Below are 25,948 nucleotides of genomic sequence, written 5' to 3'. Positions count from 1 at the left end.
CTTGTATTTGCTTGAGCATCACTGTTTGGTTGACGATCATCATCATCAAACCTAAAGCCAGATGTTGTTTCATTAATACGTCTGACAGAAGAGCTACTGCAATTCAGGACAGGAAAGTCTTCAAGAGGAACGCAATTCCCAGTGAACTTTGAGCTCAATTCCAAATTTTGGAGCGTTTTTCTGTAAATTCCTTTGAACTGTCTCGCATTAGGATTGTTGTTACAACGCCCATGGTTGCGTATGACGCCGAAAAAAAGTTCTAAGTGATCTTGGCTGAACTTGTAAGCCAGAACAAACTGTAGAAGTTTTCTTTCTGCAACCAGATCTTTGACGAGGGTTTTGAAACTCTCAATGCATACGACCAGTCCCAAAAACCCAGTTTTTACCCTTGTTTTTAAAACTGGTTTTACAGTTTTGGAGAGAACTATAATTTTGCGTCCATTTACGTTCTGTTTTTTTGACGTTGATACTTGTATTTTCAGTCCAAGTATGTAAGATTTTGCAGCGTCAAGAAAATCTGAGAACTTATCTATATCCTTTAAAGATATTGGATGTTTGTATCCTTTATTGTCCAGAGAACTTGAATTTAAAACGTCAAAAATGTTATTCATCATTTGTATAAAGTTCACTGTTGGAGAGACATTGTCAAATTCGTGTAATTTTAAGTCATCTGAGCATAATTGCAAGGCTTTTGCAACACTTTCGCTTAACAGTTGGGTTGCCAACTTCACGTTCATTATATTGTTACGAAAGTTTAGATGTTTTTCCGTCAGTTTATTAGCAAAATGAAGACCCAAATTGTCTTGCATTTTTTTCAACTCTTGCAAATAACGCCACTCTACAGGATTTTCATTTTCGTCAATGAACCCCTTTTTCGATTCAAAAGTGTTTCGTACAAGTTTTAGCATGTGGCATGGGTCAAGAAACACCACTACCGGCATGCCATTTGAAGGGTGACTAAAAAAAGTTTTTAAATTATCTAAACTGTCAAAGTCACACCCAAGCAATTTGGCAGTAGCTAAATTCGCTGCACACCCATCAAAGGTAAGGCTTACTACTTCTGCGTTTACCTCGTGACACTTTTTTAGACATGTTTTAATAATATTGGCCCTCTGTTCCGCAGACATACCATTGATTAAAAAGTAACCCAATGGCAACTTAAACGCATCATTTAGTGACACCAACATCAAAACATATGCTTGTGTTGCAATTTCATCGCTAGGTCCAAATGTTACAAGACCTTCGACGTTGTTGCCGTTGAATGTCTTTTGCTGCCTTATAGCCATTTCATCAACCATAAGGCAAGCAAGTCTTTTATCGCTTTGAGCAAATTTAGTGCGCAGTGCTCGGAATGCTTCTTCTGTAAATCCGGGATTTGCATCGATGACCTGATACCACTTCGACAATGTTGATGGGTGCGGTAAGCATGAAGCAAATTGTCTACGAACATATTTATAACCGGATGGTGAGTAGTAGTTTAGGGTAAGAGCAAATTTTTTCACTGCGGGTGTGTACATCGCCTTACGTTTTCTATTTCCCTCCTTTCTTTTAATGCTCGAAAAAATATCACCAGCTACATTTGAAAGTGTCATTTGAAGACCAGAATCAATGAATTTATTTTTTCTTAGATCGTTAGTCATGCCTTTTAAGGAAACACATTTTTTTATGAGCCTTTCATTTCTTCGTCTTAAGCTTCTAATCTTTGATAACCTCTTTTCTGAAAGAATTGTTTTTTTTCGTAATGATTGTTTAAGTTTTTGAGTCTTCGGTGAATTAAAAGCCGATTCAATATCAGAAGACAATATGTTTAACGGCGTAACACACAGATTTCTCTCCGTAATGTTCAAGTCATCTGATGGCAATGGCGACAATTGTTGTCGTTTATGAAGTAACTCATTTGAATCGTCAACATCCACCTGAATTGGAACACCGAAGTGATGCCCACAGCTTGGACAAGAGACCTAAAAATAAATATTTTATAACTTAAAACTTTGTTTATTTTAATGTATCTACAAATTTTAATCGAAAAGAACATTAAAGAAACTAAAGAAGACGTGTCTGAAAAAAGCTCTCTATGAAATAGCAAAAAATACTTTGATGGTTTCAATCAATGTAAAGAAAACTGGGAAAGGGTATCTACTACGGATAAAATAACTGACCAATCGACGTTTCTGCGGACACAGCGTGTCGGGCATTTCCGCATTTTCTTTGTTGCTAATTTTGAATGGCAACGTCTTTGACGAAGATGTAGATACAATAGTAGCAGGTATCTCATTAATAATTTTTCTGTCTGGCTGCATGGTCTCAGACTTAGTCAATGGTAGCGATTTTTCAATTGAAAATACCATCTGAAAATAGTTAAATTCATAAAACTAATTATGTATAACTAAACTGCTAATTTTATACAGGATGCTTGGGATGAATCTGAAAGATTTGAACCATGCATTCCTGAGGCAAATATAAACAAAAAATGTTATATGACATGGTAAAAAGTACAAAAAATTTTAGTTTGTTTTTGTTTTCATGAATGACTTACTACATAAAAATAATATTTTATTAGTATAGCCATCACAGAAAATGCATTAGTAAAGTTTTTGTTTACGTTGACTAATTAATAATATTTAATTTCCCATTTGAAAAATGAATTTGACACTGAGTTACGTAGAAAACATATTTTAAAAACTATCTATTAAACTAGACGGGATCCAGAAAAAAATTGAGGTACAACACTTTTAGCCTTGAAATGTGATCAGAAATGCGCTTTGAGAATCTTTCGGGTTCCTCTTGTATACCGTGTATACCGCGTGTACTGGTTTTTGGATTATATTATTTTGGAAGATCGCATCTATTCAAATCAATACTGTAGTGATTACTTTTTGATTTATATTATGTCATCCAAAAATACTTACAGTACAAATCGGTACAGCTGTTTTATTAAGCTGCGTGAAACCTTTTTTTGACAAGTGGAAATCTTCATCTTTGAAATGAATAGAACATATTCTAGATCTCTTGCCAGGCATCCAATCAATTTCTTGTCTTTCTAATTGGACAGCTTTTGTCCATAGTTCTCTGCGAATAGGATCTTGAGGGAATCTGAATGGAAAATAACATAACAAATACTAGAATGTAAAAGACAATACGAAATTTGACGATTAATTTGAAATAACTAAGGTAGTTTTTATAGATCGATCCCATAAAGAAAAAAAGAAAATACTAATATAATAAATATGTAAAAAGGAATTTATTACAATATAGGATACCGGAATAAAACATAAGTTAATAATGTCTACTTCATTTGGCATAACATCATCCCTATTATCCTCGTAATTTAAAATGTCGTATGTTATTATGAAAGTCGTATGCAGGTGTTACGTTTTAGCTTAGCACGGTAGTATTGAAAAAATGTCGTCATATTTATTCCAAATTTTAGCGAATTTATCTGTTTACTTACATGTGAAAAGTGATTCCAGTGGCCTTGGTATGAGCAGAGCAACTTCTGCACCACTTCACGACACATGAAGCCATTTTTAGTTATAAAAAAACGTTGTTTTTATAAGCAAATTTAGCCATTTGTCACTGACTGTCAACTCGGTCGAACTGAGGTTGCCAAATGAGCAGTTTGTAAGTACCGCCTATCGCGGGGTAGTTTACGTTGGGTCATAATTGAGCGGACAGAATACTTCCATACTAATATATGCGTTCACTGGTTGTATCATTTTGTATCGTATCTCTCTCAGCTTATATGGAAGAGATTCCTTAAAAGGATTCGTTTATAATGTTTACATGCAATTCCCTCTTTGTTATTGTACAGTGTTAAATAAAATGTTTTACTGCTTACTACGCACTACCTCGCTATTTAATTAAAACTATCTACGAAACCATCATGTGTATGTATGTATGTCTGTGTGCGCAGTACACGGAGGGCACGATGGTGGAGCTGGATCTAGTGGTGGTGGGCGCGGAGGAGGCGAGCGACAAGCGGCGCGGCCGCGCGCGCAGCTTCCACGTGGCGTGCGCGGACGGCGCGCCTGGTATGTTCTAACCCTTAACTCGCGGTCAGCTCGTTGAACCGTCTACAGCCCTCCTCACCCATGAGCCCTCCCAGCTCTCCCACCATATAGTAAACGGATTTATTATTATGTGTTCCGTACTCCACATCGGATATCTTCATTGAGAGTAACGCGATCGTTGACCAATGATGCCGCTAGCGTCTATGTAGTCGCTCCGCCCCACGCCGTGACGTAGTTCCGCTTCCACTTCCTGCGAACCGTTGCTCGCTTCCCGCTACTCGCCACCGCCATGACATTGTTTCGTCGACCGTCTTGACCGATGGTCCGCAAATATTTTTTGCGTATATTTTTGCAGCATGGTGCTTTAACATTTCCGATCCAAAGCTCGGTCGATTAAAATAGTGAGATATGGCAGAGATCGCCACTATTAGTCTTTTGGCGGTCTCGCGATCGAAGCCATCGAACGGTGCTTTTCGATTCTACCCACTTTTTTCTTGCTAAATTAATTTTCGCATTCCATGCTGCTAAAATCGTTACCGTTAACTCGCATTTTCGAGATCGAAGTAGGAAGTGCGTCAGTGGTTTTTGTTAACAAGTGGTAACAAGTCGCTCCGCATCGGAGAGGGAACGCGCCGCTGCCGGGTGCCGCGCTTCGCCGATAAGGAGGTTTGGATTGTCTCGAACCATCCGGTGAGCCAGTTTAAGATATTCTAGAAGTTACTTCGTCACTCGCGGAGGGTTCTCAGGCAGTAGCCTGGGAGTACCTCGTGTTGTTAGTTGCGGCGCGACCGGGGCGCCCCGTCCCCCGGCGCGGGGGCGCGGGCCCGGCGCCCGCCCCCGCCCGCGCGCGCCGCGTCTTTCTTCTGCTGTCGTCCAAGGTGACTCCGAGACACCGCGACGCTGCGGGCCACGGTGGACGCCTCCAGTCCGCAGGACTCGGAGAGACGTCACACGCCCGCTCCTGTTACTGCAGTCGCGGTGCGGACGCCTCCAGTCCGCGGGACTCCGAGAGACGTCACACGCCCGCTCCTGTTGCTGCAGTCGCGGTGCGGACGCCTCCAGTCCGCGGGACTCCGAGAGACGTCACACGCCCGCTCCTGTTGCTGCAGTCGCGGTGCGGACGCCTCCAGTCCGCGGGACTCCGAGAGACGTCACACGCCCGCTCCTGTTGCTGCAGTCGCGGTGCGGACGCCTCCAGTCCGCGGGACTCCGAGAGACGTCACACGCCCGCTCCTGTTGCTGCAGTCGCGGTGCGGACGCCTCCAGTCCGCGGGACTCCGAGAGACGTCACACGCCCGCTCCTGTTGCTGCAGTCGCGATGCGGACGCCTCCAGTCCGCGGGACTCCGAGAGACGTCACACGCCCGCTCCTGTTGCTGCAGTCGCGGTACGGACGCCTCCAGTCCGCGGGACTCCGAGAGGCGTCACACGCCCGCTCCTGTTGCTGCAGTCGCGGTGCGGACGCCTCCAGTCCGCGGGGCTCCGAGAGACGTCACACGCCCGCTCCTGTTGCTGCAGTCACGGTGCGGACGCCTCCAGTCCGCGGGACTCCGCGAGACGTTACACGCCTGCTCCTATTGCTGCAGTTGCGGTGCGGACGCTTCCAGTCCAGCGGGACTCCGAGAGATCCGCGTGGCTCTGCGAGACGTCACACGCCCGCTCCTGCAGCTGCGGGCGCATCGCGGGTGGATCGCGCCAAGGTGAAGGCGGACCGCTTCTGCGTCCCGACTGCTCTAGCGGAAGGAAGGTAAGTTACGTGTAAGCAGTGGAAATGCTACGAGTACAGCGACGATCGCCGCGTTGGTTGCCGCCCGTCATGACGTCGCTGATGACCTACGCGCCGGTGGTGGCCACCACGATGGCACCGCCGAGGGCAACAGCGTCGCCGTGATGATGTGTGCAGCTACGAGCCTAGCCATCGGCGCCTCCCGTGCCGGTAACGTCCGTCACGCGCACCGGCGCCTGTCGAGCTGGCCGCCACGACGGCGCCTCTCGCACCTGAGCCTGGCGACGGTGGCCGCCATGATGGCGCCGCCCGCTCGATGACGCCGCCTGCCCCCCGAGCTGGCCGCCACGATGGCGCCTCTCGCATTACGCATCGACGCTGCGGCGGCGGCTGCCACAATGGCACTGCCCGCCACGATGATGCCGCCCGCCACGATGGCACCACCACCTGCGCACTGGCGCCTCTCGAGCTGGCCGCCACGATGGCGCCTCTCGCCTCACAGCAGTGCCTCCCAGACCAGCCAGCCAGACGGCGACCGCCTCATGCACCGGTGCCTCCCGAGCTGGCCGCCACGATGGCGCCTCTCGCATCACGCACCGGCGCCTCCCGAGGCGGTGGCGGCGGCCGCCACGATGGAGCCGCCCGCCTCACGCGACAACACCTCTAGAGCGGGCCGCCACTATGGGTCCTCGCCTCACGCACCAGCGCTTCCCGAACCAGTGGCGGCCGCCATGAGCCGCCCGGCCTCAGGCACCGGTGCCCCCCCCCCCCCCCCCGAGCCGGCCGCCACGATGGCGCCCCTAGCTCCACGCACCGGCGCCTCCCGAGCCGATGCTGTCCACCGATGCTGCAACTACGACGATGTCGTCCCTTGCTCGCTGGGCGCCACAGTATCAGTTTTGTCCTGTCCACATGGTTCCATTGAGGTACGCAGGCGCCTATAGCTATGGTGCAGGTATAGGTATGGTATGGTACAGCACGAACAGACCGCTAAGCTCTTGGTTTCGGTTAAAGAATCCTCCGGCGACGGCAGACAAGGTCGTAAAGAGCCCCGTCCTAGCGCGGCTCGACTGCCCGGAGTTGAAAGCGGTAAGATATGTCGATACTCAGAGGAAAATACGTCGTGTTCCCGGGCTTCATAAAGATGCTGATCGACTTCGCTGTGTCGCTTCGAAGTTCCTACGACTTCTCGAGGCCATGGAGTGGTCCAACCGGAGAACAGCTAGCGACAAGGCCCTGTGCGACCGCTCGAAACCGAGGTGAAAGGCATCGAAAAGGTCTGCAGACTTCACATAATTATCTCTGCTTGCTCGCGCTCTCCAGCTTAAGTTCCGTCTTACAAAGACGAACTCGTGCGAAAAGCCATAATAAACAAAATGGGACAAATAAACCCGCTGCGCCTGAACAAGCTTGAGTTTCCGGTGCTAAGAGAAAGGGGCCAGGAGGACTCCAGCAGTTTCCATCTGTCTATATTCGACTTTATCGAAACACTTTTGTTACGCAAAGCGCCAAAATCGATTTTAGACTTGATTTCATCAGTTCGATTTCCTTAAAAGCATGCTACTAACTCGATGCCCTATACTAACTCGATATAGGGTGTCTCTTCGGATAAAGCGAATTAGACCATCACGCTCCTAGACATCACGTGGGACACGCGGCACAACACACCGATTGAAAGTTTTCTTTTTCACGACATACAGGCCTGCCTTGCTGCAGAGTTTCTCGCAGAAATGAGACCCAATGCCTTCTGTTCAGTCTCAAATTCGCAAACTTTAGTTCATGGAGGAAGGTGAAGCCTTCGCAGTCCCCAGCAACACGGAGCTGCCGAAAGCCTCGCACCACTTTCTTCCTCATCTTATGCAAGCAGTCCGTTACAATCTCCAATATTGGTAGACAATGTACGAGGTAAGGCCCTTTCAGCGAAGAGTAACCGTTAAAGGTCCGCATCTGCAGCGCTGACGACAGAAGTGTAAACATACAACCGCACCGGTACAGTATACATAAAACGACGGCGACACTACATCCCTTTCGTTACTACGGCTGTCGCAAAAACTGCTGATGCCAGCAGATCGTCTACAGGTCGCGCTGGTTGCTTGCTACTTGCCAGGTCGGTACAACCCCCGAGGGCGACGGTTTATCAAGAAGTCACTGCGCGCCCGAGTGGCAGCTGCGCCCAGCAGCCGCCGAGACTGGCTTCACCTGACAGGCGCCTTGTTGGCCGGCCTCCGCTTTCGAGAGCCCTCGCACTGTGCCACGGTATTTCTTAACAGACTCATTGAACTGCTACCACGACCTTTGACAGCTGCCTGTGAGACTTAGCATGGATGTCTCCACCTCCCAGCCTAGTCTGTGTACTGCGACGGCGTGATAAGGAGTCTTAAAGCAGCTGTGGTAAGCTTGCAATTTACTGGCGGTCCTAGTGAACACAACGTCAGACCTCCCTCCCTTACGAGTCAACGACCTTAAGAATGAGGCGTAGCTCCTGTCAGATAGGACGCTCCAACACCGAGCTGGCGGGATCAGGAGTGACATCCGCTACTGGCGTGACTGGCGCATGCATATAACATGCCAAGGTCTAACGCTACGTAGCGAACGAAACGCAACTGTCACTGTCTCACTAATATGGAAGAACCGGATATTCCCGATTCCGGTACTGTGTTTGTATAGAAAACAGTAACGGGAGCCCCTAGATCGTCCCCTTGTCTAGGCTGCATGTACGGCCACAATGTCGAAACGGTCTTTATGGTGCATCAAAAATAAGATCAACTGCCAGGTACCTCTATCCAGTGAAGTAGCGAGCTATCTCAGACGTCTATTTCTATTATCCATGTTAGCTTTCAGAACGATACTCGTTCATAAGCCTCTCACAAGTGCTGTGTATGAACCACTATCGGACACTATGCCTTCTTCCAACGCCATTAATAGCGAGACCAGCGCCTCCCAAAGCACCAGCTTGGGACGCGAGACATCTACTTGCCCTAATTTAAATAGCCCTACAACGTTAGGTACGTTAGAAGAAGTACGATAGAATAGCTGCCGCACTTTTGCTGTTAGCATCAGGCCGCAGGGTCAATGACCTTACTCTACTACACTGTAGCCCGGGCAATTACATAGATAACTTTAACGCTATTATTTTGTGTCCGAAATTCGGCTCTAAACCAGATAACGTGTCTTACCGACTGGACTCTTAGAAGCTCCGGAATAAAGTATAGACCCAGTATAAGTAGGTAGTCTAGGTACGTCACCTTGCGAGAATTACACAAAATGTTAGGGGACACTTCGCTTATTTCTTTCAGCCACAGTCTCATCCAAGCCGGCCTCGCCTACGATTGCTTTTGATCCACGATGTACTTAATAACTAAATTGGCTGGAAAGCTATTCACTTAGCGATATTTTCGCTTATGTTAATTGGGAACATGACTCGCCGAGATTCTGCGGATCGGATGCGATTTCGAATGAGAATTCTCTTAAACCAGTTTAACGTCAGATTCGAACCTGAGATTACAATTTCAATTCTCAATTTCCTGTAATTCACATTATAACGAGTCACTGTGATTTCATGGGTTGCAATATGGTGTATACATATTTATTCTTTCTCTGAGTTCTATGACAGTAGGTGTAGCCCTATCGCTTGCGCGCCCGCTAACTCGCCACCAGGAGATAATAAACAGGTCTCAATGAAGATATCCGATGTGGAGTACGGAACACATAATATAAAAATTTTACCTTCCAATAAAATTATTATTATGTTTCCTATCCACATCGGATATCTGAGTAATGCCTTCCTGGCAGGCTACTAGGCTACTTTTATGCCGACGGTACTTCTCCTCAACAATGACATGGCGGTGGCGAGTAGCGGGAAGCGAGCAACGGTTCGCAGGAAGTGGAAGCGGAACTACGTCACGGCGTGGGGCGGAGCGACTACATAGACGCTAGCGGCATCATTGGTCAACGATCGCGTTACTCTCAATGAAGATATCCGATGTGGATAGGAAACATAATAATAATTTTATTGGAAGGTAAAATTTTTATATTTTTAATTCATAATTCATAATTCATAATTCATTTATTGCATTTATAATCATGTGTTACATAAGGTCTTACAAAGAGCATTTTACAGCTAGTGTTCACATGAACCCTGTTAGGGTACATAGCAATGTAAGTACTTAACTAAAACTTAATACTACAGTAAATTTAACCTAATTTTTATATGGCATGCAACATGACACGATTTTGTAGTGGAAAATTATTAAGAAAATTAAAATTTATTAAAAATAGTTTTCGGTTTGACTAGTTTACAAGTGGTTAAATTTAACATCGACAATAAAATAAATTAATTAAAAACATTTATGTTGTATAATTAATAATAAATTAAAAATATTTATTCATTGCTTATCAATTGAGTGTAAAAGAAAATGATACATTTTATTTGAGGATGATACATTTTATTATAACATTTACATTAATATGTACCTATATTTTTAGTTCGATAAGGTTGTATCATTTAAAAATTCCTCAACAGAGTAATAGCACCTTTTAATTAACAGATCTTTAAGTTTTCGTTTGAACAATTCATCTTTGGTTTCGTTTTTTATTACGTCTGGTATTTTATTCGCTATTAGTATACATCGGTAATACGGACCATTTCTGAACATTGCTAATGTTGAAATTGGTAATTCTAGCTGGTTTAATTTATTTCGTCTCTGTGATTTTATTACTTTTTGTTTAAATAAATTCATGTTCTTCCTAACAAATAGAGCTGCTTCTAGAATATAAATAGAGGGTAACGTAAGGATTTCAAGTTTAATGAAATGTGGAACACAGCTATCTGGTACCCGAGTATTTGATAGAATGCGGATGCATTTCTTTTGTAATATGAGTAACTGGTGTACATCAGTGCTGGCTCCCCATAATATTACACCATATTGGAGCCATGCATGGGCGAAGGCAAAATAGGCTGATAACGCGGTTTTCTGATTTGTATTGGCCTTGAGAACACTTAGTGCATATATTTAAAAACCTACTCGCACCATCCTACACCAATACATAGCTATAGTTATGAATATACTACACTTAGCACTGTATTCAAGGCCCTTTGTCCCTTTTTACATCTTGTTCCATTACAAACTACATATATGTATATTTGTCAACTTACCTACTTAGATCCAAAGCCCCGCCGACAGCTGTTTTTGCATGTTTGAAAAAGAACTTCTGTAGCTGTAATATTCTTTGACATATCAAAGGCATTTGACCTCGTTAATCATTCGATGCCAATTTGAAAAATGCGGGAATTTAAAGCTATCTATACAATCGGAGCCAATGCGTTAAAATTAATAAGTTTAAGTAACTGAATGAATTGGCACAGTATAGATCAGATTTTGAAGTTAATACGAGAGGAGTACCTCAAGGCAGTGTCTTAGGGCCGCTACTTTTTGTTTTATACATTAACGATCTATACCACTTGTAACAAAACATCAACGGTCATGTTTGCTGCTGTCATATCGATTATCGTTACAAATACAAATAAATCGGAGGCAAATGAAACAGTACGCTGGGACACTTTTGTAACGTACCGCGGTGTTCCAGGGAGCCCCCACCGCTGGGTGGTGGTGGGTCGCGTGGCCACGGGGCTCACGTTCGAGCAGCGGGAGACGTTGTGCGCGACGCTGGAGCGCCACTGGGTGTCGCGGAGACTCGCGCCGCCGCCCGCCTGCCTCGTCTTCAACAAGGAGAAACCCGACTTCTGGGTCATGCCAGAACATTCCATCATTTTACAAGTAAGTGGGTTACTTATTTTTAAATACACATTTAAGGTGCGATTTTTATATTTAATACTTGATTGACTCGATTGTTCTTGCGGTAGGTGCGCGCCACGGAGCTGATTCGCAGCACGGACTTCGGCACCTCCCACACGCTGCGGTTCCCGCGCGTCACCGCCGTGCGCGACGACAAGCCCGTCGCGGACGCCATGACCCTCGCCGAGTTCAACGCACTGGTCAAGGTGTGATCATTGTGCCTATTTGATTTCTTTAATATGTCCCACGTTATACTTATAACATTACTTACTCGGTTGGCGCGGTGACTCAAAATGAGTATTGGCCTCCAACACAAGAGCACGCCATTTTGATCGGTCCAGAGCGGTATCCCGCCAGCTTTCGCCGACGCCGAGCTCACGGAGATCTGCCTCCACTCTATTTGCCCAACGGTATTTAGGACGACCAACGGGACGGCGCCCAGTCGGTCGACCCAAGTAGGCCCTTTCGGCTGCCCCATCTTTACCCATCCTTTCGAGGCGGCCAAGCCGGCGGAGACGATGCGCTTCGGTCTCACTTATTATATTCGGCTCGGCTATCACATGTTCTATTTAGGCATCGTTTCGGATCCTCCAACTGCCATCGTCTCTTTTAAGACGAAACGGGAGCTGAGCTAAAAGTCAATTTTGAGATTTCAAGCTGAATATACCCGTCGCTCTGACGGGGCGTAACCGCGGCGTGAGAGACTGTATTTGTATGTGTAATGCACGCACACAGATAGCGGAAGCAGTTATAAAGTTGACCCAAAAATTTTTTATTAAGCTATGAGCTTCATCACATATGTTCCTTGAGTAATTCTAAGCATTTCAAGCCTGGGAGCCAATAAGAAATGTGTGTCTACTCGGATTTGTAATGGATTCAAACTTTCAACCCCTTTTTAACCCTGTTAGGGGATGAATTTTACAAAACGCTCAAATTACTTTTCCTGTCTTTTAATAATATCCCCAAATACAAAGATTCAAGTCCCGCGTTCGAAAATTTTTTTGATATCCATACAAACATTCAACTCCTTTTTCACCACCTTAGGGGATGAATTTTCAAAAACGCTGAAATTAGTTTTCTTGTATTTTAATAATATATCGTTTTACGAAGTTTCAAATTCCTAGCTTAAAATAAAACTTGAACCCCATACAAACTTTCATCCCCTATTTAACCCCCTTAGGGGTTGAATTTCTCAAAATCGCTTCTTATCTCTTGTACACTTTATAAATGTAATCTAGTGTGCAAATTTCAACTTTCTATCTTTTGTAGTTTCGGCTCCGCGTAGCAAAAAAGTCCAACCAAATTTTTCACCTTTTTACGTTTTTCTTGTAAAATTACTATGAAATTGAAAAAACAAATATCAGCAATGAATTCTACGTCTTTGGTTTATACGAAAATGATACCAAACTTGCCCTAGTACCCACCAGGATCAGAGTAGATTTTTTTTAAAGATGACGGATGGCGGCCGTCTTTGTACCCCACCCTCCCCCCCACTTCAGGCTAGAAATGCTTAGAATTACTCAAATATCAGATGTGATGAAGCTCATAGCTTAATAAAAATTTTTTGGGTCATGTATGGCAGCGTTACATAACTGACTCCAGTAAGACGCGTACGGTGCGCCCGTACTCGCGCTGGCGCGCACCTCAGTGATTGCAATTTGCATTGTCACTTTTTGTTACTGCTACTACTAAGTAGGATAATTCGCCAGTAACTGGCCACTTTTAATAACTGGCCGCCCTAAACTAAAAATGAATCCTATTCACCTATAAACAGAATTCATTTTAGTATAAGGTTTCAATAACTTCAATAACTGGCCACCTTATACTAAAATTAATTCTATTTATAGGTGAATATAATTCATTTTTGGTTTGGGGTGGCCACTGACGAATTACCCTATTGCGATTGAACTTTTTTACTTACCCGGCTTACGTTTACGGAACTCGATATCGAATAGGGTAATTCGCCAGTAACTGGCCGCCCTAAACTAAAAAAAATGAATTCTATTCACCTCTATACAGAATTCATTTTAGTAGGTATAAGGTTTCAATAACTGGCCACCTTATAATAAAATGAATTCTATTTATAGGTGAATAGAATTCATTTTTGGTTTGGCGTGGCCAGTTACTAATAGTGCCCTGTTACTGGCGAATTACCCTATTTATGTACTTAGTGGTTAATACTAGTATCAAGTAAGTATTTTTTTTTTCAATAATGTTCAGAAACGAAGTATAGACATGACAAATATAAATATTAACGTCTTTGTAAGGCAGGATTGGACATTCTATAGAGTAAGAGTAAGTGTATGAAACAATCAATTCAGCTAGGACTAGGGAATGCAATCTAGATCTCGCAATTTCGAGATCTCGCTAGATCTCGCACGTATTTTCGAAATTTAACCTAGTTGACAGGAAATCTCGATATATGCAATCTCGGTCGAGATCTCGATTAATATTTTCGAGATCTCGAACAAGACTGAAAGTGAAATACTTTGTTTTAAGTAATATATGACCTTAGATTCATGTTGTTCAGGCAGTGCTATTATGTGTCCGGCTTTAGCTCTATTATTGTTACGCGCAGATTCTAAGTAAAGGTGAATAGTGGTTCAACATCGATAGCATTTCATAGAAGTAAAGTAAAAATTAAAATTGATTTTATGTTAAATGTCAATTTAATTTGTTTCATTTCATTTCATTTATTTATTTCAATATAAAATAATATTTTTAAATAATATTTTTTTGTTGTTGTTATTTTCAACATATAACATGAGGTACCTTAAATAAGTAGTATGTCGGCGGCATATCGTAAAATCGTAATCCTAGGCGTATCATGAAACGCCACCATTTCCTGATCTAATATTAACCCAGGCATATCACGATCTTCCTTATGAAAGAGACGGCAGATCCATCAGAGCAATGCATTCTTTGATATTCCTAGCTTCATAGCGGGCGCATTGTAAAATAATTGATCGAGAAATCATATATTTTCAATGATTTTGTAAATGACGACAGTTATGACTACGGTTATTAGAAACCAATTATAGTATGTTTAATATTCTTTCTAATGGTATGCATCACCAATTGATCAGTTAAATAGAACCCGAGAAATAATGATCAGTTGAGGTCGGTCACCCGCCATTTACGTGACGGAACAAAATTCATCAATACTTTGTTATATAATATCATACAGCAATAAAACTTCTGTTTTTTGAAAGCTAATGAAATTTTTCGTATATTTTATAATAACATTAAATGCGGTAAAGTTATAATTTATTGAGTTAGACGCATGTTTGTCAGTACTTATGCCATCCATGCACGGTAAAAACATCATATATTTTAAATATTTTGTAAATGACTACAGTTATGACTACGGTTATTATAAAACAATAATTGCACGTTTAATACTCTTTCAAACGACATCTCACACGAACCGATCGGTCCCATAGGACTAAAGACGTGAACAAATATCAATGCTGGTCGGCCGCCCACTTTTTCCTTTTTTTCGACACGCCCCCCCCCCCTCCATAAAATAAAAACCGGTCTATTCATATTCTGGAGACCACGAGGAACACATCCATACCAGTTTTAGGTATTTAGAAGAGATGTCGACGAAAATCGTGAAGGAGACGACTTTTGTTTAATTTGCCTATAGACTATAGGAATATCAGAATATCACACCTTGAGGTTTGCACAAAATGGCTGGTGTTCGCTAGGCAGATCATCAAATGTCGGCGTTTCATTATATTCCTAGGAATATCTCGATACGCCCGATTTTACGATGTCTATATGTATGGAATTCTTAGAGATTATTGATTAAAGTAACACATTTTTAGTTACTTTGTCAAATTCGATCTCGTCGAGATATTAATCTCGATCCCGAAAATCTGACTGTCGAGATCTCGAAACACCCAATCTCGATTCGGATTTTTCGTGCGAGATCTCGAATCGCCAATCTTGGTGCGAGATTGCATTCCCTAGCTAGGACCTTAAATTGCTCGACAATTACGGAGCGTGACTGTACCTAAAAATTTTGTAAACCCATAACCATGCAATAAAATATTTTTGATTTTGATTTCTAATTTGAAATATTAGAATCAAAAAGTTCAAAATAGATTGTACCTATGTAACTACAAAAATGTGTTCCCTCTCAACGCAAAACCCCTTGTGTCTTAGGAGGATCTAGATATTTTCACACAATACGGTTTATCGATAACTTCTTACATCACTAGATTATCGACATTAAATGTCGACTATTGCCCATCACTTTTCTGGCTGTGTACGTATTTAGAAACTTGACTCCGCCCCTAAAATTAGTGCGATAGGATAGGGACAACTGCAGCTGAGGCGAAAAATCCTGCGTAAAAATGACAAAAATCGAGGTTTCGTAGTCCTCTTTTTCCTCCTCCAAAACTTAACCAATCTTAACCAAATTTGGAAATCTAAATGATTATGAAATTATCTGTGTCGGACCGTTTTGCTTTTTTGGCTAATTGATATCAGTTTTTAATACCACGCCTCTCATTGCGGCATAGTCAATTAGGCCATTTTGGCCATTTTTGAAGGGCTCTAGCGCCTTAAAAAACAAAAATATCACAAAAAGCAAAACGGTCCGACACAGGTACTGACAATATTAATCTGTGTTGAAAAATCATTGCTCTAGCTTCAAAAACCACGGAGGAAAACGAGGAGTACGTTTGTATGGAGGAATGACCACTCCTGTTGGCTCTTAAATAACATTAGTGTATCTTTTTCTAATATGGTTTGATTCCTTTTTAATTGTATTCGTTCTTGAGTCAGGACGGGTCGGTGGTGAAACTCAGCAAGCGGCCGGTGGCCGAGGCCGCGCTAGAGCCCGGCGCCGCCGCGCCCCCGCCGCGCCGCCAGCGCGGGGCGCGCGCGCCGGAGGTTCCCGCGCAGTTCCGCACGCAACCTGTACAGGACGTCGAGGTTTCATTTGCCACCTTAATACAATAATCATAAAGCCTATATTACGAGGCTGCGATTGCTGAATATGTATCACTTTATTTTGTCTGAGTAAAAGTAGTAAAGGTTCCCACGTGGGGTCCGGTGTGTAGGTGGTGTCGGCGGCGCTGCGCGGGCGCGAGATCTGCGTGGTGTCGGGCGACGAGGCCGGCGGCAAGGCCGAGCTCGTGCGGCTGGTGCGGTCTCACGGCGGCACACACGTCGAGAACGTAGGTCGGATATCACTCGTACTCATCACATTATTTATTATTCTAAGTGCATACCTAATAGATTAGATATAGGTGTTTTTCAGAGCATCTTAACTGTACCGACCTCAGAAAAGGTTAAAAAGATATTTTTATATGTAATAGATTTTTTCAAACGGTACAATACTATCCCATAAGTAGACATGTAAGAATACTAGTATAAGGTACAATGGGGCTGACATAATCATGTAATTAATTAAGTCCCTAAATATAATAAAATAGAATTAAAAAAAAGTACATACCTATAGGCTAAGACTATAGTTCGTTTTTTTAGCATTAGAAAGAACTTGCAAGAAGGTAAGCGTTTTTCAATTAAAATAAGACATGTCAAGATTGACATGTCTTTTAATTGAAAAACGCTTTTTAAAAATCAAAAACTATTACTTGAAGAATATAAATGATCGTATTAGATTAATAATTGTTACATATTTGCCGTGACTTATTTTTAAAATGTGTTTTTTAATTAAAAGACACATCAAGATTGTTTACCTTATTTCTAATGTTAAAAAAAACGAACTATAACTACAGTCAGCAGCAGATATACCTGAGCGGGCAAGGTGTCCAAGAAAACATATACACTTCAATCGTCACAAAAATAAGGACATCTAAGTTGTCATTTTAGCGTAGGCTTTCAGTTCGTCACATATATCTTAACTTCTGAGTTTTTCTTTAACACATACACCCTTTTTTAATCACAATGACAATAACGGTTAAAAAGTCAGTGGTATCTAAGCACTCAAATTCAAGCTGCTGTCATTAATACCTACACGCACTGCCAATCACGTACGTCAGCAGCCAGGGTGCCACCAGTTGCTAAGCAGTTGTTATTTCAATGGTAACTAAGCATCAACGTTTTATCAGTTTTACTTTATAAAAAATACTGTAGCAGCTACTAATTGACACCTCCTTTCTTAAAGAAGTATTTTATCGTCAAGTGTCAAACTTAGACAATAAATAAGTAGGTTCTGAGTATTACATATATTCTTTGGTAGGTTCTACGAGAATGATCGGTTTTTTATTTTAACTGTCATAGGCAGCCGTTCTTCCAAACCGTAGAGCATATTATATGTTAATATATTTATTTAGCCCGCTTATTGTACTAAAATATACTATATAGTACTAAAATACGATGCTCCGAATCGATCAAAGAACGAAGGAGAAAACAATAGAATTGAAACGTAACACGTTCACTGTCCCAATCTGACATGTAAACCTTATGGCTTTGTAATAGAGGCTAGCCGTGGCCCCACGTGAGAAGCACGGGCAGTAAAGGTGTTAAGCATATCCAAATATGACTCCTCTCTTTATTTTGTTGGAGGAATGACGAATTTTGTTTTTACAACTTTGTTTAGGTCATACTGAGCAACTTTTACTATGGAACCAACCCCGAAACCCCGGAAAAAAATTTACTCTCCCATAGAAAATTTCAACATCAGACCAGCAAAATGTATAAAACTTCCAATTATTTTTCCGCGTTATCGGGGTTGGTCCCATAGTAAAAGTTGTCCAGTATGATCTAAACATTAATGGGTCTCTTTCTTGGCCTTTCGTCCTGATACATACTGTATATCTTTGAACTTATTGTTAGTATAACCTAGCAGTAAACATCAAATGGCATTCGGCACAGGAGTAATCTAAGGAACGCCCACTGCGGGTTCAAACCTACAACGTCCTGTTAGAAAGTCATACATACGCTACATGTGACATAATATCTTCAAAAAACATATAAACTTATGCGAAATTAATATAAAACCACAAATTAATAATAGAAATGAAACCCAAAAAAAAAAAGCTGTAATTTCTAGGTGCGTCCGACTGAGATTTGAACCCGCGGTCTCTGCTTTGAAAAGCAAACGCCTTAGTAACAAGACCACAACGTGCCTTGACAATTGGCTCTAAATTCGGCTTCAGTTAGCTTTCGCTATATGTCACTCATTCGTATTACTGGAGTCAGTTATGTAACGCTGCCATACATGACCCAAAAATTTTTTATTAAGCTATGAGCTTCATCACATCTGATATTTGAGTAATTCTAAGCATTTCTAGCCTGAAGTGGGGGGGAGGGTGGGGTACAAAGACGGCCGCCATCCGTCATCTTTAAAAAAAATCTACTCTGATCCTGGTGGGTACTAGGGCAAGTTTGGTATCATTTTCGTATAAACCAAAGACGTAGAATTCATTGCTGATATTTGTTTTTTCAATTTCATAGTAATTTTACAAGAAAAACGTAAAAAGATGAAAAATTTGGTTGGAGATTTTTGCTACGCGGAGCCGAAACTACAAAAGATAGAAAGTTGAAATTTGCACACTAGATTACATTTATAAAGTGTACAAGAGATAAGAAGCGATTTTGAGAAATTCAACCCCTAAGGGGGTTAAAAAGGGGATGAAAGTTTGTATGGGGTTCAAGTTTTATTTTAAGCTAGGAATTTGAAACTTCGTAAAACGATATATTATTAAAATACAAGAAAACTAATTTCAGCGTTTTTGAAAATTCATCCCCTAAGGTGGTGAAAAAGGAGTTGTAAGTTTGTATGGATATCAAAAAAATTTTCGAACGCGGGACTTGAATCTTTGTATTTGGGGATATTATTAAAAGACAGGAAAAGTAATTTCAGCGTTTTGTAAAATTCATCCCCTAACAGGGTTAAAAAGGGGTTGAAAGTTTGAATCCATTACAAATCCGAGTAGACACACATTTCTTATTGGCTCCCAGGCTTGAAATGCTTAGAATTACTCAAGGAACATATGTGATGAAGCTCATAGCTTAATAAAAAATTTTTGGGTCAACTTTATAACTGACTCCGCTATATTGATGATTCTATTCAATAAAAGAAATAGTTTGCAGTAAGTTGACTGACAGACCACTGTCAATGGTTGAAGGGCAAAACGTGAGATAGATGTATGTGATGACAAGACTGTACTGCTTTCGATGATTGTCAAAACGCCTTACCTGAAATTAGCATAGCTATTATTCATTCAATATACGACCATACATGTATGCTTTAAACGTCTATTTTTCCATATTGTTCAGATATATTTGACACGTTGACCGCTTAGATACCAGTGGTTTTTGGACAGCTAAGGTATCAATGATTTGTTGTAAGTGTAGAAATTAATGAATAGCGACTGTTAAGATATTTTTCTACTCGTGTACTTTTATCTGTCATTTACATAGTCACGCACGAACATATAAGGGCATACATTATTAATACTCCTTAAAAGTCTATAGTCTATTGCCCAAAAAAGCACTTGTGTCGTTTTAGAGACATTACGACACGGTAAGCTAGTGCGGGGGTAGCAGGTGCCACATACCGATACATTGCTACCAACGTGACAAACGATTGAATGCATACGTTATTTATTAAAAAAAAACAAATTTGTACTGAGTTCGTTGCTACCAACATAATAAAAAATACTTTTTGGTATCATCACTATTGGAAGGTGGACTTCTAAGGCCCGTTACACACTTATACCCTACAGCACCACGACCCTGGTGCGGTGCGGTAGTGTGTAACGGCTTAAAAAAAAAAGCATATCCATAGACATTACTCGTTTGTTTTTACGTTTCCCGGTAATTTCTAGTTGTTTGAGTACTTTGCGTTATTATTTGTTTTGCGTTCATAAAAAGCGTTGAAAATGGGCGAAGAGGACAACATTGTTTCTACATCTGAAGAAATATCCGCTGCAGCACAATCAGCGACCCAAAAATTTGTTGCCTAAGAAGTACTAAGTCGCAGCACATATACGACAAATCTTATGAGAAGTTCATGGCGTGGAGATTGGAGCACAAAACTTCGTCATTCTCTGAAAATGTCTTATTGGTGTATTTTCAAAGACTGATTGGAAGCACCGGATCAGATCTATCTTTTAAGCAAGGTTGGTATATGTTATAAAAAAATATTGATTTAGAGTACACAGTACAACGAGCTATATTTATATAGGTACATTTTATATTTTTGCATTGAAACTTGAATATTATCTAATTCTCCTTTTTCTTGTTACAGATTGCAGTAATATTTGGTATTATGGGTGCTTGTCGCAGGCAAAAGCTACATACATATAGTAATGCCTACTATCCAAAATTTACATTGACATTTTCATAAATAAAGTTTTGTTTATAAATTTTTGTATTTTATTTAATATCGCCTACTCATAGAAAAAGCATTGTATGCAACACGTTATATAAGTAGTCAAAAAATGCTCATGGCGTATGTATTAACAATGTTCGCCTTCGGCTCACATTGTTACCCACGCCACTCACATTTTTTGACCCCTCTTATAAAACTGTTGCATAAAATACTATTGTGACATGTTGAGCGCTCACAAGTAAATGCTACCATGACAGTCAACAACTTTTTGACAGTTTAAACGTTTACCTCTCTTTGAGCACCAGGAGTGTATAGCGACTTCTGCTGCTGACTGTACTATAGGTTATAAATTTTTTTTTAAAGTATCGCCAAATTGCTTGTTCGGGGTATCTCTGTGTCTGTTTGCCTCTACCCCGCATATGACACAACCGTGACACCTTTATTCCGGTCTTTTTAGAGTTCCGTACCTCAAAAGGAAAAAAAAACGGAACCCTTATAGAATCACTCGCGCGTCTGTCTGTCTGTCTGTCCGTCTGTCACAGCCTATTTTCTCCAAAACTACTGGACCAATTAAGTTGAAATTTGGTACACATATGTAAGTTTGTGACCCAAAGACGGACATGTAACGTAAACAAATGAATTTTAAACATGGGGGCCACTTTTGGGGGTTACCCATGATGAAATCAAAATAAGAAAGTATGAGAAAATCAAAAAATAAAGTTTTTCAAACTATATCGTGTTACATATCAAATGAAAGAGCTCAATGTGAGAATCTCAAACATATTTTTTTATAATTTTAGAATAAACAGTTTAGAAGTAATTCAAGAAAATAGGCAAAAAATGACAATCCCCCCCCTTTATCTCCGAAATTACTGGGTCAAAATTTCGAAAAAAATACATAAAATAGGTCTTTACCTATAGATGACAGGAAAACCTATTAGAAATATGTAGTCAAGCGTGAGTCGGACCAATTACTTAGTTTTTGATCCGACTCCTACGGGTTTTTTAAAGGCAATTCACTCGCGTTTCACATATATAAAAAAATATATTGTTAAAAATTTAGTAATGTACGGAACCCTTGGAACGTGAGTCCGACTCGCACTTGGCCGGGTTTTTTATTCATATTACATGGATTGTCCCGGCAGGCCCTTCGACGTGGTGCTGTGTCGCGGGCCGGAGGGTCTTCCGCGCGCACTCGGCGCAGGCGCGCGACGTGGACACCGCGTCCGCCGCCTGGCTGCGCGCGCTGCCGCCGTCAGCCGCGCCCGCCGAGCTGACGCCGCTGGACCTGCTGACGGCCAGCAGGAGCACGCAGCTCGGCATGTGCCACCGATATGACCGCTTCGGGGACAGCTACGTGGACGCCACCGACGAGGACACGCTGCGACGGTGCTTCATGAAGGTGGACGTGGTGAGTGACGACATCATCAGACACTCCTAGAGACATCAGACGCTCCTGTAGCCGTTACACTTGTTGACGGTCAGTAGGAGCACGAACATGAACATGTGGCATCGATATGACCGCTTTGGGGATAGGTATTACAAATATGTAAAAATTATATATATTTTGGAATAGTAATTTAGTCTTTATATTAATTCCGGGGTGATCTGCTGGTATAGTATATTGTGTGAACTATATACAGTGAAACCTGGATAAGTGGGATCTCAAGGGACGAGCAAATTTGTCTCACTTAAAGAGGCTTTTCACTTACCCAGGCTCCCAGTTAGCCAGGTACAAATAAATTTCTGTGTCATTTACAGAGGGCTCCATTAATAGAGGTGAGAATAGAATATATTTCAGTTATAGAGGTGGTTAATAAGGTATTTAGTAATTATCTTTAAAAATAAATAAGGTAAAATAATCCTTGTCCCTAAATATTTTTAAGTCTGTTTAAATATTTCTTTGTATTTATTTTGAATGATTCTCCAAAGGATAGATATTTCAAAATTAAATTAAATTTGATACGGACTTCATTGCGTATTAAAAATATAATAAATGAAAAATTTATTTTTTCGTGTTACTTATCAAAATTTCAGCTTTCGTTTCGATAGTTTTAACTAGGTACTTACATAAATTAACTAAATCAAACTTGAAGTTGTTTAGACACAATTAGGCAAATGCGGAATTTGTGGATAGACTAAGAGTTAGAGTCTGTGCGGAAAGAGAAGAGTCGTGGGATTTGAGGGCGCGCCAGTGCTATTTTATGGTTTTTGCTATGCTGACAACACTGGTCACGTGATTTAGTACGACACTAAAGGTCATGATACTTGTACCCCTTTTGTTCCGGTTTTTTACCATGGCTTACTAAACGGAGCCTGGTGGTGGTGTCGGCTCGTCAAATCAATCCTCTGTTTAGCGCAGGCACTAGTTTTCTTTTTAAAACACACTTTTGTTTTTATGTTTCAGATACTAAAAAGTGACAGTGTGACTGACAAAACTGCTAAAACTAGTTAAGAATCTGCCCAATACAACTGTAATTTTAGTACCAAACAAGATAGAGTCTCATTTATGTACTACCTAATCTGTGCAGTCCAACAGTTATTTTAATACAAAACCGGGTAGATCGGGTAAAAATTGGGCATTAGAACTGTAATTTTACTATCTGGGATATATTTCACCCATTGTAAACTTGACTTGTAATGTATGTGTACATTATTAATAATAAATATGAATATGAATAAAAATAGTGCATAAGTAGGTAGGGCTTATTGGGATATGTCCGGTTCTCTCATCTCACGATATTTTACTTCGCCGAAAAGTCTGCTAAATATGAAATACTTATAATTTCGTAACTAACAGAACCTAGTAAACGAACTTACAAATAAAGAAATATTTTTATGAAAAGGTTTTATTCTTTGTAATCGACGTCTGAATTAAAATATTCAATGTCACTTATGTTTGAGCTAGCTTCAGAACAACCAGGGACTGATGTGAGGAACTGGATGTGCTTGAATCCGGCACGTAGATTACGAATTCTTGCATATCACCCACTTAGCGGTCTTTTATTCGAGATACCGTAGGTACTTTTACACAATCCTGAAAAAAAAATTACATATAAATATGCATAAAATGGAAAGTATCAAGACTATTTGTCAGTTATTTTAAAGATCATGAATGACCTGCATATTTATGAAAATTAATATATTTTGAATGAATATACTTACCGATTATTTACCGGAGACAAGTTACTTAGGGGGCTTATTAAATAGGTAATTATTTAATATTAAATACAACATCAACACCCGCGAATAGCGGAAACACGTTCCGCGACTTTTTGTAAGTCGATAGTCGGCTTTTAGCCGTTTTCTTCCCGCTGACAAAACCGAACAATGTTAAATATAATTTTTCTTGTGGTTTTATGTACGGTTTCATCGTGTTTTGAAAATATTTTATACATAAAACTTGCGGTTTTTGTTAATAAAAATATACAATGACAGAAGTTTGTTTACTTTTTACAAGACAGGTGTCAAAGGTTGGATTGCCATATAAAATTTAAAATGTTAGTTCCCGTTTCTGCCACGACTCTTCTCTTTCCGCACAGACTCTAGTAAGAATAAGGAAATTGTTCAATGAAGTCCAAGTTAGAGAGGTCATAGATTGACGTTATCTCAGATACGGAAGTCTAAAAAACAATTAGGAAAATGTAATCTTATAAATATAGTCTCAGTAAAAGAGGTAAAATACACTCTCTGTCTCAATTATAGAGGTAAATGTGACTATAAAATCACAACAACGAATCCCAGTTATAGAGGTTCGTTTTTTCTCAGTAACAGAGGTAATTCAGTGCTAAAGTGTCGGGACCGCACCATGAGTCCCAGCTATAGAGGTTTCTCACTTATCCAGGTCCCACTTAACCAGGTTTCACTGTAACTATAATCGACTAATTATGTAAAAATGTGGCTTAACGCTAGAAAGCTAGAAAGGATGATGACGCAGTCTGCCACAAATTCCTATTAAACTAATGACGTCAAAAAGTTCAAGTTCGAAATTTTGAATATTACTCTCCTACTATGCAATGAAAAACAGGCTGTACTTATCCCTACATGTTTTAGCGCGGGCGAGACTCACATTTCGAACTGGCCTGCCAGACACTTTGGTAATTGAACGCTACCTTTCTGTGGTCCCCAGGAGCCCGAGGTCCACCTGACCCGCACGGAGATGCTGCAGCTGGACCGCGTCCTCTTCGGCGACCAGCACCCCCTCTCCTTCCTCCGCAACTGCGCCCTCCACTTCCCCGCCCCCTCCGCCAACACCATCGTCGCCCGGATGTACGGAGCCAGCATCGTAGAACCCCACGACGCTACTTTAACACATGTAGTTCTGCCGCGGGGTTCAGACAAGGCAGATGTTACGCGCGCGGAGAGGATTGGTCGAGGGTTGGTGGTGTCCGAGGATTGGCTGGACGCCTGCGTGGAGGAGCGGAAGTATGTCAATGAAAAACCGTTCTTGTTTAACAGTATAGACTTGTATGTGCCTTAGCTTATAGAATAGAGTATGTTAAAAAAAAAATTTAAAAAAATTTAAAATTTAAACTTTATTTTAAAAAAGAATTAACATTCTATTAACTTAGAACTAATCTTACATTTTTAAGATTATTAGAACTAAGGGACATGGGGAGCAACCCCTATCAAAATTATTACATTATTATTAAGTGTTTTTACATGCTACTGAGTCTTTTTACATTTATCTCTATCAATGCCTTTTTAACAATAGCCTTAATATTATTAGGTTTCTTATTTATATTTTCAATTACATGACTTGGAAAACTGTTTAGAGCTTTAGGAACATAAGAGGACCAGGTTCTATTACCATATTCATTATTATTTTTAGTAGTCATAAAATTAGGTTCATCGGGTAGACTGCGAAGGTTATTTGGTCTGTTATATCTCTTCAGCTCTTCCAGACAATGCTTATATTCTAAGATTACAGCCAGTTTAGCCTTATCATATACACTTAGCACCCTGCAATAACTAAACAAGTTTTCATAATTATATCTGAACTGTTGCTTTATTTTTAGCGGAACTATAGTTTTTAATATTCTAATCTGTAATTTATGTATTCGTTGTAAGTAAGTTTTATAGGTTCGCCCATAGCTGGATAT

At 41.1% G+C, this 25,948-nt stretch overlaps 1 protein-coding gene across 1 annotated transcript in view; it reads left to right on the top strand.

The window, feature by feature from the left end:
* The window catches only part of LOC134680397 (DNA ligase 4-like), a 45,553-nt gene extending 20,201 nt beyond the window's left edge, over positions 1–25,352 (top strand). Inside the window, exons 9-15 of the mRNA XM_063539526.1 lie at positions 3,914–4,031; positions 11,322–11,512; positions 11,599–11,736; positions 16,325–16,474; positions 16,603–16,723; positions 21,992–22,257; positions 24,976–25,352. Coding sequence (XP_063395596.1) covers positions 3,914–4,031; positions 11,322–11,512; positions 11,599–11,736; positions 16,325–16,474; positions 16,603–16,723; positions 21,992–22,257; positions 24,976–25,326 — 1,335 coding nt within the window. The 3' untranslated portion in view covers positions 25,327–25,352. The remainder of the gene's footprint in view (positions 1–3,913; positions 4,032–11,321; positions 11,513–11,598; positions 11,737–16,324; positions 16,475–16,602; positions 16,724–21,991; positions 22,258–24,975) is intronic.
* The last annotated feature ends 596 nt before the right edge of the window (positions 25,353–25,948 follow it).

Source organism: Cydia fagiglandana, chromosome 3 (genome assembly GCF_963556715.1).
Source record: "Cydia fagiglandana chromosome 3, ilCydFagi1.1, whole genome shotgun sequence".
Classification (NCBI taxonomy): Eukaryota; Metazoa; Arthropoda; class Insecta; order Lepidoptera; family Tortricidae; genus Cydia; species Cydia fagiglandana.
Note: the sequence above shows the minus strand (reverse complement) of the source record. Positions and strands in the feature narration are given on the sequence as shown.